A 14,269-nucleotide genomic window follows, 5' to 3' on the forward strand; every position below is an offset into this window, starting at 1 on the left:
ATTTCTCCCATCAATCACCACCCCTCCTCTCTTCATCTCCCTTACTTCCCATTCCTCGCCCTTATTTTTATGCTTCTTTGTCCCATCATCTTTTTTTCTCCTTTGTTTTTTTTGCTCTTTTTTGTTCTCTTTTTGCTTCTTCTTTCTTTCATCTTTTTATTTGTTATATTATCCCTTTCTTACTGTCTAATTCTTAACTACGTGTTTTGCACCAATTCTTTAACCCGTTCCTTTTCCGTCCACTCTATACTTACCTTCACCCCTTCCTCTTTTCCTAATGTCAATAATGTTCTGTAGTTCCGGACCTGCAATTCCCATCTCTATATAATTGCGCTTTTCTCCACCCTCCTTCTTATACCTCCCCCCTTTTTTTGTTTCGTCTTCGTTGGTGTGCCAGTATAGTCTCCCACGCTTGTTATTGTCTGCTAGACAAACCAGTTACCGTGTCCCCTCGTCCCAACATCTCTTTTCTGCAATGTATTCATCTGCCGTTCTTTCATCTGTGTGTTCGTCCCATACAGCAATCCACTCATACTCTCCTTAGATGAGGATTGGCTCAGCTTGATTGGTTATACAAAGAATTATTCCCTATTCTGCTCAGTACTTTAAAATAAAATAGACACAACCCCAAGTATTGACACCCGTGGGTCCCAAGATGGCTGACCATAGATTATTTCTTCACTTATACCCCATTTTTCCCACACATAGCGACCAAAGGTGAGTCTGCACAACTGTCAATTTCTGCCATCTCCGTCTCTTAAATGAGAACCTGATAAAAACATTTCCGATACCACACCAACTTAGGATAGTACATGATGCAACTAAGTCCTGGGAGACGCTGAAATCCCATTTACGAACATACCCTTACCACAATTTCACAAGAGTGTAACCACAAACACATCTCAGTGTCACACTTTTTTGCAATGACCACCCTGTTATTTTCGCCCATTCATTATCATCGTTGAGCTACGCTTTTATCTTCCTAAAAGTTCTGTTTTGAAAGGAACCTTAACAATACGACCGAAACGAGTCCGCTTCCTTTTTTCTTGGTCAATTCAGTCCAAGCTCTCTTATTCTCGCCGGTCTCACATTCCAACAGTCCTCAACTTGTTTAACCTCTGAGTTCACCCCTATTTTAAACGTCTAAAATTGCTTCTTCCTCCCTTCCTTCTTCTCTCTCTCCTCCTTTTTTATCTTATTTTTTCATCTTTATTTTCCCTCCTATTTATCCTTCCCTCTTTGCCCACAGTTCCCCCCTATTTCTATCTCCTCCTCCCCACTATCCCCTTATCCTTCTCTCTTCCTCCTTTTCTCTTCCTCATTGTCCCCCTTTTCTCTACTATACGTGTACAACACACCTGTCGTCACCTTCCCTTTCCTTTAATTACTCTCTTTTTTGTAATTTGTTGTTGTTCTTTCTCATGCCGATTACTCTAATCTCTTTTATTTTTTCTCTTGATACCTTCTTTTCCTTTTCCTTTCCTCTCTTCGCTTTTTCCCTGCTCCTGGCCACTACATAACATAATCCACATCTTCTACGCCATCCCCCCTTCTCCTTGGCGTATCTAAACCACTTAGCGCTCCTCTTTGTATACAACTGAAACCGCATGGGTCTACATGCCATTTCTGTATTGTGGTTGAAGTTGTCCTTGACGACGTACCATTACCATCAATCTCCCTAGAGTTTTTATCTTCACATTTTATCCCACTCTTTTTGTTTTACACACATCTTATTTCCCCTTTTCATCCTTTCCTCCTTATCTTCTCACTCCTCACTCTCTCTTCCTTTCCCCTCTTGCTTTCCTCCCTCCCTCCTCCCCCTCTTCTTCTCCCCCCTTTTTTTTCCCCTTTCCCCCCTTTTTCCCCTCCTTTCTCTTTTTTTCCCCTACTCCTTCTTTTTTTTTCCTTCCTTCCACTCTCCCCTTTTCTCTCCTTCTCTTTTTCTCTCCCTTTTTCCTCCCTTCCTTTTTACTTTCCTTTTCTTTCCCTCTATTTGTTTCCAATTATTTTGTTTTTTAGAATGAAAAACTAAGTGGTGAGAGAGAAGGTAAATCAGGTAAGTCTTATGAAACTCTAAAAACAAAGGAACTTTTCTGTTTTTATCTTGGTAAATTCAGATGCTGAAACCTATGTAATATTTTTTTACAGCTGCAAAAAAGAGAGCCAGAGAAGACAGAACATACAATATCTCTGATGTCATGTCAAAAAGGTAATTGCCAGGCTACAGATCCACTCCTCTTGGGCAGCAACAGTCTCAAAGCTGTGATGAGCTTCATGGCCAAGTAGGAATTTATCTCAGCTGGTATGGTGTACATTTAGTGCATCATTTCAGCTCTGAATATTCAGATGAGTGATTGTTACAGCTCTTTTTTTTAGTCAAATTACTGTGACTGGTATATTCTGAGCTGTTTATATCCTCTTAATGGATCTAGTTGTTCTTAAAACCGGTATACTAAGGATACCCTTGGGTCCAAAAGTGTGCTATATCTGGAGGAGTCTAAAAAAGTCCTGTTTCCCTCTTCTCAGGGTATGCATGGCCATTCCAATAGAGGGAATGCTATTTGGAAGTTCACCTCAGTATTCTTTCCAGACTTCTGTTTGTCTTGGAATTATTCCGAGCATGAACAATTTGAATTAAACAAAGAATGCTTAATGAAGTATGGACATTTTAGGTATCTTCCTTAGAAGGAAGACCCTGGAGAAAGTGGCTCCTCCCAATGATTTTGGGGCTATATGTATTTCTAACATTTATCTCCTATAAAAATGTTGGGGGATTCTCAGTTCTTCATTCTGCCTTCACCAAGCCTTCACATGGGCCAGTTTGGCTGACTGAAGCCAAACGAACATACCGGATCAAGCAATGTTTTCTAAAAGCTCTATTATTTGTAGTAAAACAAATATGTTGTAAATGTTGGAATAAAGTCTGATGTTACGCAGCTATATTTACTGAATACACACAAGCAGCTGCTGACAAGTACAGATTTCACCTTGTGTACATGTCAGAGTTTCTTTGTCTGAGGAGGCAGTGAAAACAGTGATGGTCCTGAAAACTAAAACCTGTAAGAAAGGTGTGAAAAAAAAATATATTTAGCCTGGAGATAGACAATGGGAGCAATATGGTAGTCTTCAAATAACTGAGGGCTTCATGTAGATGTATAGTACTTGAACATTAGGTGGAAAGCCTACCTAACAGTGTGACCTGTTTGCAAGGAAGTACATGACTTGGAATATCTTTGGTAAAAGGTTTTCAAAAGAGCCATCTGCCAGCAATGTTTTAGCAGTAAATCTGCTGTATTGGTAATGAATTGGAGTAAATGACCCTGAAGTCTCCTCCCAGTTCTGGTTCCATGATTTTCATGGCATTTCAGAAAGTTGCATCCATGGCAACATCTTATAAATTCAAGATATACATTATGTTAATTAGCAAATGATTAAACTCCAGGCATTTTGGAATATTCCCGTTTTCACTGTTATTGTCAAATACTCTACCAGTTCTCATCAGTACTAGTGATATTATTGCAGTGGGTACTCAAACATTTTACCCTTTGGACCTCACATTACGTCTGCGTGCGAACATCACCCACCCTACTCAAACACAGTATATGAAAAAAAATATTTTGTTTATTCAAATACATATTTTCATTTGCACATGCCATGTGATTCATATTTTAACCTTTTATAAGGAAATAATATTTAGATTTTTATTTAAATAAATTAAATATTCAACTCAACACATGCGTAAATTTTCCACATGGAAAAAAGTTGAGGATTCTCCTATCGGAAAGGCTGTAACTGGCGAAGATTTAGATGTATCTTCCTGAAACAAATGACCAATATTTTAAAGGAAAAATATAGTAACGATGGGACATTTCAAACCACCATGATATTTTTTTGGAAGTCAAATGTGGGAACAGATGTAAGGTCCAATAAATCAAATTCATTTTACAAAAGTAGAGGAGGAACAACAGAGATCAGCTGTTTTGGATTTGATTTAACACAACAGAGATGAAGTGGTCAATAGTGTAGAATTAGTGGCCCTTAGTCTTCTCCAAAAGAAAAACTGTACTCTGTGTGAAAGTAGAACACATGATCACAGTAAGGTGACTGCAGCCAGTACAGGTAGAGGGTGTGCCTTGTCTTTTTGAATTTTTTGTAGGGATGTTTTAAAAGATTTTAAAAAGACATGTATAAGAATGAGTTAGAGGGGAATTCACAAAGCCCGATGAAAACAAATAGCTTGTCAGGGGAAGTAGAAGTTAACGCTCGGGATGAGACTCAGGCTTGATCAAGAAGTCAGAACTTTATAAACAAGATTATTTGCTATTTGTAATTAAGGGAGGATGAGAATTGATAAGGCTCTCGCTACAGAAGATGGTAAAATGGTAATAGGACAGAGAGCAGGACAAACAGTTCAGTACTTTCTTTAATCAGTCTTTTCCCAAAAGGAATTGCTCTGATGAAGTAAGAAACCATGCATTACAGTAAGAGGCTGCGGCCAGTACAGGCAGAGAGGAAGTTAAATTAAAACTTAGCCACTGTAATAAATTCAAGTCTCCCACAGTGCTAAAATTGTATCCAAGAGTGCTAAAGGAACTTGCAGATTTAATCTCAGAGCCAGAGTCATCCTCTTTGAGAATTTTTGGAGGACAGCCGCGACAAAGAGCCAAATGTTGTCCCTCTCTTCAAAATGGGCACAAAAGAGGGCTATAAGGAAAGAGTAACAACCAATCTATGCACACTTAGAAGGAAATCTTTGATTACTAAGAGCCACCATAGGTTTCTCAGAAAAAAGTTATGCCAAACTCATCTATCTTGTCTTTAGTTTTTTGTGGGTTTTTCAGGCTATGTGGCCATGTTGTAGCGAGTTCCTTTCTGACGTTTCGCAGCCATCTGTGGCTGGCATCTTCAGAGAATGCTTTGCCTGGAAAAATTGGTTGTATATATACGCTTGTGAGCCTGGGAATGCAAGAGTGATTTTCATGTTATTGTTCTGTGTTGATGGCTGGCCTCAGCTGGGAGGAGCTAGCAAACGAGGATTAATGTCTGCTAATTGGTGATCAGTTATCTGCTGGGAAGCCCCTGACTCTGAATGTTCCTATTTGCATTTGCTGAGTCCTTATGTTGCTATTCTCAGGACTGGTAGCCAAGTTTTGTTCACTTTCAAATACTGTTTGAAAACACTGAAGTTCTGGACCATGCCAACCACTACCATTCAGGATGCCCAGGAAGCCATTGAGATCCACAAACACTCGGATAATTTCAACCAGAAAGAAGAACCCTTAAAGTGAACAAAATTAAGTGTGTAACTTTAATACTATTATTCCCATGAGGTAGATAGTTTAAATTGGTCCTATCCTGCTCATCCCTCTAACATACATGTATAGTGTCTGAACTGTATTCTCATTATGTATCAGGCATATTATATATTGTCCTTCTGTTAGCTTGTTGAGATACTTTTGTTAAGCTTGTGAAATTTAATGTTGCTCCGTATCTTTAAAGTTCTAACAAACATTTCATTTCATGTTTTTTTTTCTTTTGTAGGAGATTTTATCAGCAGCCAAAAAAAGTAAAATTGAAGAGGATAAGGTATAGCAGCTTTGCTTCAATCCTGTTTGTAAATATTACTTGCCTGGGAAACATACATTTAAGACCATGACCTGCTGTTCTTGCATTTAATTCTCCATAACAGTCTTATTTCTGTTTCTATAATTTCCTTGAACTATTGTGAAGGTTTATTTTACATTAGTAATTTTTAAGTATACTTACTCTGGGAAAAGGACGTGTGGCATCTGCCAAGAAAACTTGAGAACTTTGCTAGGTTCTGACTACAGTTGTGCATGTACTAGTTCACAGATGAGCACTCAAAGCACTAGGGTCACAGGTAAGCAATTTGTCCTTTAATATATAGTATAACTGTCGCAAGAAATGCATGTTGTTGTTTTGAGTTCAGAACAGCTTTCTCCAGCGCTTTTTTAAAACAAAAATATTGACTTGATCAGACCTAACTGTTAGTGGTAAAGCAGCTTGCCTTAATGAGTGATAGCATTTAAGTCTTCTCACGTGTGCTTGTGAAATAATTATCTATAAACTTCTTCCTTTAGCTTGAAACCTTTTCCCCAAAACTGTGTGTAGAAGAACTGCAGAGCAACGGGGACTCAAACAGCATTATTAAGGACAGGCTGTCACAGGCAGTGCGTCACAGTGCCAAGCACTTTTTTGACCCAGTACGAAAATTTAATGGACAGCCAGTACCTTTTCAGCAGCCAAAGCTTTTAACTGGAGGAGTAATGAGGTGGTACCAGGTTGAAGGCATGGAATGGCTTAGGGTATGTTTTTTTAAGTGTGTATCTTAGTAGTTATGTGTTTTAAAAAATAGATATTGATGGTGCACATGTTTCCATTCACCTGGCTACTGCTTCCAGCTATTGTTTTTACCAAGCACACATGGCACTTATTTCAAACAGGTCTATTTAGATGCATGGTACAAGTATGGTCTAGCTATTTCTGCGTTTTAAAACTCTTAAGCTATTTGCATGCCTGCCTCTGAATGATGTAAGTAATGTCGAGACATTGTGCAAAATAATGTCTAAAAGAAGTTTAACTGTGGTCTGGTGTGATGCCCGAATCGTGTCTAGATGCAAGGAGGAATTAGATACAAGCAACTGATGGCTTGGTCCATATAAGACATGTCCAGCTAGTCCTGGAGCATGTTACCAGTTACTCTGAAGGACCTGATTCATACCTAGGGGATTTCCTGAACCCAGCAAGCATTCTGGAGACCTATTGGAAGGTGGATCTGGCCTCTGATCCATGTTGTGGATCTTGGTTAACTTGATCGATTTCTTGATTAGACAGCTGCCTTTGTAATGTGTTCAGAAACTGCAGCTTGTGCAACGTGTGATAACCAGTTGTCTGTAATGTGGTTTACAAGATCATTTGTAATAATATTGAATGAGAGCCAGTGGTTTGAGCATTAGACTACAACTCTGGAGTCCAGGATTCGATTCCCAGCTCAGTCTGAATCCCATTGGGTGACATTGGACAGGCCCCATGCTCTTAGCTTCAGGGGAAGGCAAATCTCTGAAACAAACCAGAATAGAGTTGCCATAAGTTGGAAACAACTTGAAGGCACACAGTAACAAAAAATATTGGATTTAGGTTTGTTTCTGTGTTCCATGCAGAGTGTTGTCTTTTGACATGTAAAGCCTTAAATGGTGCCAGGATAATTGAAGTGCCACATGCTCTCATTTAAGTCTCGCCAAAGACAGCAATTTTAATCAAAGGCACTGTTTTATATCCCCAGAGAGTATAAGTTAGTTCGCTTGTGACACATTGTTTTATTTTGTTTTAAAGTATAATGTTATTCCAGTTGTGGAGAGAGGCCATATTGGCTCCATCCCTATTGAAGTTTAGATATGCTATAAAAACTATTCTTTCATCAGGTCTTTGATTGCCTCTTTTGAATTTCCATATTTTAAATAGTGTATTTTGTTTCACCTTAATTGTGTATTTTTAAAATTGTGAATGGCTTTGGGAGAAGGCACAGTGTCCACTAAAACCAATTGATTAGTACATATTTTTTATCTGTACACAGATGCTCTGGGAGAATGGCATCAATGGTATTTTGGCTGATGAAATGGGCTTAGGAAAAACAATCCAGTGTATTGCAACAATAGCTTTGATGGTAGAAAGAGGCGTTCCTGGACCATTCCTAGTATGTGGTCCCCTATCTACACTTCCTAACTGGATGGCAGAATTTCAAAGATTTACTCCTAAGGTAATATGTCTTCAAAAATAATAAAACAAACTGGTTTTTGATTTATGATGGCTTCCTGTGATAATGGCAGACTCCTGTCTGGTTTGGGAGGCATGGCAGTTTTAAAAATTTCCAGAATTTTGTTTTCTTTTGTGCTTAACAAAGTAATGGGGCTCTTGCTCCTCTCTTGAGGTACAAATAATCTTACAGCTCATCCCTGTGCCCTACTGGAATAAAAAAAAAACCCAGACTTTTGTTTTTAAAGTAAAAAAATCAAATAAAATGATACCAAGCTCTAAAATGACAACACAATAGAGAAAGTATCAGAGGTATCAAAACCAAAAACAAGTGGGATTGGGTGACTATTCTGTGGATAGTATATCTTGATTTCAGTAAGGATTTTGACAAGGTTCCCCATGGCATTCTTGCAAACAATATTATAAAATGTGGGCTAGACAAGGTAACTGTTACCTGGATTTGTAGTTGGTTGACCGGCTAAACCCAAAGTGTGCTCAACAATGGCTTCTTTTCATCCTGGAGAGAAGTGACCTGTGGGGTCCCACAAGGCTCTGTCCTGGGCCCGGTACTATTCAACATCTTTATCAATGACTTCGATGACAGAATTGGGGGCATACTTATCAAATTTGCAGATGACACCAAATTAAGAGGAGTAGCTAATACCCAGAGGACAGGATCAAAATTCAAAATGACCTGAATAAACTAGAAAGCTGGCCCACCGCTAACAAAATGAAATTGAACACAAAGAAATGTAAGGTACTGCACTTAGAGCAGAAAAATGAAATACATAGATATAGGATGGGGGACACCTGGCAGAAAGAGACTACATGTGAATGGGATCTAGGAGTCCAAGTAGACCACAAGTTGAATATGAGTCAACAGTGCGATGCAGCAGTTAAAAAGGCCAATGCAATTTTAGGCTGCATCAATAAAAGTATAATGTCCAGATCAAGGGATGTAATAGTGCCACTGTATTCTGCTTTGGTCAGGCTCTACCTGGAATATTGTGTCCAGTTCTGGGAACCACAGTTCAAAAATGACATTGAGAAACTGGAACATGTCCAAAGGAGGGTGACTAAAATGGTGAAGGGTCTGGAAACCATGTCCTATGAGGAACGACTTAGGAAGCTGGGGATGTTTAGCCTGGAAAAGAGATGGTTAAGAGGTGATATGATAGCCCTGTTTAAATATTCGAAGGAATGTCATATTGAGGAGGGAGCAAGCTTGTTTTCTGCTACCCCAGAGAACAGGACTTGGAACAATAGATAGAAGCTACAGGAAAAGAGATTCCACCTCAACATTAAGGTACTTCCTGACAGTAAGGGCTGTTCGACAGTGGAACACACTCCTCGAGCAGGGACGTAGCCAAGGGGGGGTTCTTGGGGTCTGGACCCCCCCCCTTCATTAGAAAAATGAATGGTGTGTGCTGCTGCCGCGCCGCACTCAAGCCCCCTGATAATGGTGGCACTTAATCTGGACCCCCCCCCTTCCCAAAATCCTAGCTATGTCCCTGCTCAGTGTAGTGGAGTCTCCTTCCTTGGAGGTCTTTAAGCAGAGTCTGGATGGCCATCTGTCCGGATGCTTGATTGAGACTTCCTGCATGGCAGGGTTGGACTGGATGGCCTTGTAGTCCTCTTCCAACTCTTATGAATTCTATGATTCTATTCAAAACATAATATAACATCATAGATACTATAATAAAAATGTTACAATACAGAATATACAACATATAGAATAATATAATTAAAATATAATAACAAAAACCATAGAAGAAAATAATTAAATGTGTTTGTTTTAGTCCCTGTACTGAGTTGTATTGTTTGCATTTATAGTTGTTTTTTTAGGGCTTTCATATGCTACTTGATATTCTATATTGATATTTAGTGTGTTGTAGCAGCTTTAATATTCATTGCTGCTATATTTTAATATTGCAATTTTAAGATAATTTTAAAAGATTTATTGCTTTGGAGTTTCATTTACTAGATGTATATTGATAGGTTGAATTAAATGATTCAGGGGGGTTGATGTATTGCTGCGTTTGGTTGATGTAGTGCGGTGCTATGAAGGAATGCTTGTTGTAGTGATGTTTTTAATCTGCATAGGTTTTGTATCACATTGGGTTATTTTTTTTGTGTGTAAAATAATCATAGATTCCTATAATGCTCTACCATGGGAACCAAAAAGAACGGCGTGCAATGATTCCTAAAATTCGAAGGAGAGAAGGTTCATTAAATGTTCATCCAGTGGTCATAACTTCTTTTGAAATTGCCATGAGAGACAGAAATTTTCTTCAGGTGTGTATACAGGCTGTTCATCAGATTACTTTCTGCCCATTATATTTATCCAATTAAAAAGGTGTATGCATACATGAATTAAAGACATACATACATACTGCTTGGGATATACAGTATTCTGTTATCTTGTGGTAACTGTGATTATATTGGTAACTGAGATCATATTTTTAATTCCACTAGAAGATTCTGGAACTTTCAGAAAATACAGTAGGGGGCTTGAGTGTTATGTCACATACATGTGTCTCATACTTCAGACACTCAGAAGGCATTATGGAGATATTTTATCTTTCTTTTCATTAACATTTTTTCTGTTAAGAAAAAAAGATGGAGGAAGTAGTGGAAAAACATTGGAGAACTGCAAACTGAAGGTGTTATCATTTGAAGCTTGCATAAAATCATGTGAGGGCTGCAGTTACACAGAAAAGGCTACATATGTAAGCACCATTAATCAACAGAATTTGTATGCTAAATCCTTTATTTGGAAGGGGTCTCTTAGGGGCAAAACAGACTGCCTCAAAAGGGCAGATTGCGGCTACCCCAGAACCATGGCACTCACATGCCGCACCCTGACGCCGACCTAAATAGGAGAATAAAAGAGCCACTCCTATTTGGGTGGACAAAGGCCACAACCCCTGGGTGGTTTCAAGCCGCTCTGGGGGGGGGGTGTGACATCAAAATGCCACACTCCCGTAACAGCTTGAAGTTACCCCGTCTGAACAGCTGGGTGGCTTCTGGGCATCTTAGGGGCATGCAGAGTCAAAACGCCACATTCCTAAGCTGCCTGGAAGCCAGCTTTTTTGGTCTGTCTGTTTGGCCCCTTAGACTGGCATACATTGTTTTATGTTGGAAATTTTATAAGTGGCATTGTCACACATGGTGTAAGAAAATGTTATATTGAAAATTCTATTTCTGTTGCCTTGTGATTTGTGAAACTTACTTGCGTGCCAGCTCAGAGGGGGGGAACTGCATAAACTTGCATTAAATGTGTGTGTGTGTGTGTGGCTGCCAGAGAGTATGTCTCTATGCTGTTGTACTTGCCAATGTGTAAATAACCACATTAGCAGTCTGAGGTCTAGTATATTCAAGGAAGGTGCACATACGGTTAAACATTTCAGGATAATGTTTGTTTTTTCCTTCAGGTGAATAGACATTTGATAAATCTGAAAGATGTGTGAGATTATTTTTTTTCCTTCTTTCTATCTTTCTGAAATAACTGGAGGCTATTTTTCTCTAGAACTTCAGCTGGAAATACTTAATTGTGGATGAAGGACATAGGATTAAAAATATGAATTGTCGTCTTATTCAGGAATTAAAACGGTTTAACACTGACAATAAACTTCTATTAACTGGAACTCCTTTGCAAAACAACTTAGCTGAGCTTTGGTCTCTGCTTAATTTCCTGCTTCCTGATGTGTTTGATGACCTGAAAAGGTAGGCTCTGATCCACCTGTATTGTGCCATGCTTTGTGTCATAAAAATAGGATAGATTTCAAATTTTACTGAATCTTATTCGTATTTACATGTATTTTTCATTTCTAGACAAAATTAGGGGCGAAACGGACTGCCCCTTTGTGGTGGCTTCCAGGCAGCTTAGGGGCATGTTGTTCAAACGACGTGTGCCCCCAAGCTGGTAGGAAGCCACCGTGAAGCCACCCAGCCACACGGCTTTGTGGTGCTCCGGCGATGCAGTGTTCAGATGCCACAAGCTGCAGGAACACCACAAAGCTGCCACCGTGGCAGAAAAGCAAAGTTTTTGCAGGCTCACAAAGGAGGGGATTTCTGCTGCTTCTTGTTGAGCTGCCAAAATCAGGTTGGGGGTATGGCATACCTGGCGTTCTAAGGGGTTGCATCAAGCCACCGGTTTAGGGCCATCTGTTTCAGCCCTTAGAAAATCTGAAAGTGTATAAATCTTCCTTCAGAGCAGGGTGTTCTTACATGGGCTGTGCCTCCCACTCTCTTTGGCAGGTAGAGCTATGCTAATAGGCTTCAGGCTTTTTTCTTTCTTTGTCTGAAAATTGCTAATTTTTTCTCCTAGCAGACATTCAGGAGAGTCATTATGTCCAATATATTTTCTGTTACTCAGTTTTCCTCTTCTGTACCTTTAGTTGCCACTGGTACAATAGACATGGGTGTTGATAATCATGTTTGTCCACACACTGCTGCAGCATTTCTGTAAAATCTTTTTCTGGGGGATAGATGCTCCAATATATCGTATATATTTGATCCCAGAGAACAGCTTCTACCACCATACCACTGTGAACACACCCATCTTATCTGATTTCAGAAACTGACCAGGATTTGGCCTGGTTATTACTTTTTTATTTAATTTTTTATAATATTTTCATAAACAAATATACCCCTACATTCTATTACATTTTAACAAATTATTTTATATACCCCTCAGAGACCTCCTTCCCCGGAGCCATTTCCATCCTTATATCCCATCCAAAATTTCAGTTCGTCTTCTGGAGGTAATCTTCCATGTTCTTTTCTCAGTACTTTCTCAACAAATTCTTTCCAAATCCCCTCAAAGTTATTTCTTTTCCATAGTCCTTTTTTAACTTTCAGTTTACATGTCAATTTATCATTAATAGCTAATTTCCATACCTCTTTGTACCAATCCTCCACTTCTACATCTATTTTCATTTTCCAACACCTTGCTATTATTAATCTTGCTGCTGTAAGCAAACTGATTACCAAATCTTTTTTTCTTTTTTCCATTTCTCTGAGTTATATAACGATAACAAAACTATACTCGATCTTCTATCTATTTTTATATTCATAACATTTTCTATTTCTAATAGCACTTTTTCCCCAAAATTTTGTACATATTTACATTGCCACCACATATGCAGATATGACCCTACTTCTTGACAACCTCTCTAACAATTTTTTGAATTATTCTTATTAATATTATGTAATCTCACTGGAGTCAGGTACCATTTCCAAATAAACTTATAATAATTTTCTTTTATCTGAACTGATAAATTTTTCAGGTGTCTTTGTTCCCAAATTGTATCCCATTCCTTATCATTTATTTTACATCCTAATTCTTCTTCCCATAGTCCCTTTAAAGTATTTCCTTTTATTTTTCCTCCTTTATTCTCCATCAACATTTTATAAATTTTACTAGTAGTTCCTTTTATATTATCATTTTCTTCCATTTCTCTTCCTTTCTGAACTATTTGTTCAAATTGTGTATACTTTTTCTTTTCTACATTCCTTTTCCTCCAATTTTTAATCCACTGTTCTATTTGCATATAATGAAACCATGAAATTTTTATTCCCATAAATTTTTCTTTTATATTTCCTTTTTCTATTCTTACATCTATCCAATCTTCTATTCTGTCTATTTTCCTTTCCTTTAACTCCTTATCTAACAATCCTCTCAAGTTCTTTGGGAATTTCTTTTCCATTATTATTGGTGTTATTATTGAATCTTCATTCATTAACTACTTTTTATGTCTATACCATATTTCTATTATATTATTTATAAGTGGGTTTCCAATAATTTTTATTTCTTTCCTAGTAAAGTTCTTAAAAAATATTCCATATTCTCATATCTACTTCCTCTATATCCACTTCTAACCATTCAAAATCTATCCCACTCAAAATGCCTTCTATAACATATCTCAAATGATTAGCCTCATAATATCCTCTTATATTGGGAAGGCCTAACCCTTCCTCTCTTTGTGTTTTATACCAAAATTGTTTATTTAATCTTGTTCTTTTCCCTCCATTACAGAATATATTTATTAGCTGTTGCCATTTATTCAGTTCGGTTTCCGACACTTTTAATGGTATCATTCTGAATAAAAAATTAATTTTGGTAATATTTTCATTTTGATTAATTCAATTCTTCCAAACCAGGATAACTAGATTTTTTTATATTCTGCCAATTTTTTCTCCACTTCTTTCCTTAGTACTACCAAATTCTTATCTTCCATTTCCTTTAAATCCTTTAAATTCTCTTCTTAAATAGATCAGATTTTCTTGTGCTTCATTTATTTCCATCTTATCCAATTCTTCCCTTTTTGCCCTTAATTTTACATATATCTGTTTAGCTCTCCACATCACCTCTGCCCGGCCCATTTAGGGCCAGGGAATACCAGAGCCCTGCCTGACTCACTGTTGTCACTCAGAGCTGACAATATTGCCCTAAATGGACCAAGGGTCTGACATAGGTCCAGAATGCACTGCA

General features: G+C 38.1%; 1 protein-coding gene across 1 annotated transcript in view; it reads left to right on the forward strand.

Annotated features, from left to right (window-relative positions):
• LOC121925865 (lymphoid-specific helicase-like) overlaps positions 1-11,525 on the forward strand; it is a 13,196-nt gene extending 1,671 nt beyond the window's left edge. The window contains exons 2-6 of the mRNA XM_042458438.1: positions 5,542-5,586; positions 6,102-6,326; positions 7,595-7,777; positions 9,925-10,068; positions 11,303-11,525. Coding sequence (XP_042314372.1) covers positions 5,542-5,586; positions 6,102-6,326; positions 7,595-7,777; positions 9,925-10,068; positions 11,303-11,503 — 798 coding nt within the window. The 3' untranslated portion in view covers positions 11,504-11,525. The remainder of the gene's footprint in view (positions 1-5,541; positions 5,587-6,101; positions 6,327-7,594; positions 7,778-9,924; positions 10,069-11,302) is intronic.
• The last annotated feature ends 2,744 nt before the right edge of the window (positions 11,526-14,269 follow it).

Source organism: Sceloporus undulatus, chromosome 3 (assembly GCF_019175285.1).
Source record: "Sceloporus undulatus isolate JIND9_A2432 ecotype Alabama chromosome 3, SceUnd_v1.1, whole genome shotgun sequence".
Taxonomy (NCBI): domain Eukaryota; kingdom Metazoa; phylum Chordata; class Lepidosauria; order Squamata; family Phrynosomatidae; genus Sceloporus; species Sceloporus undulatus.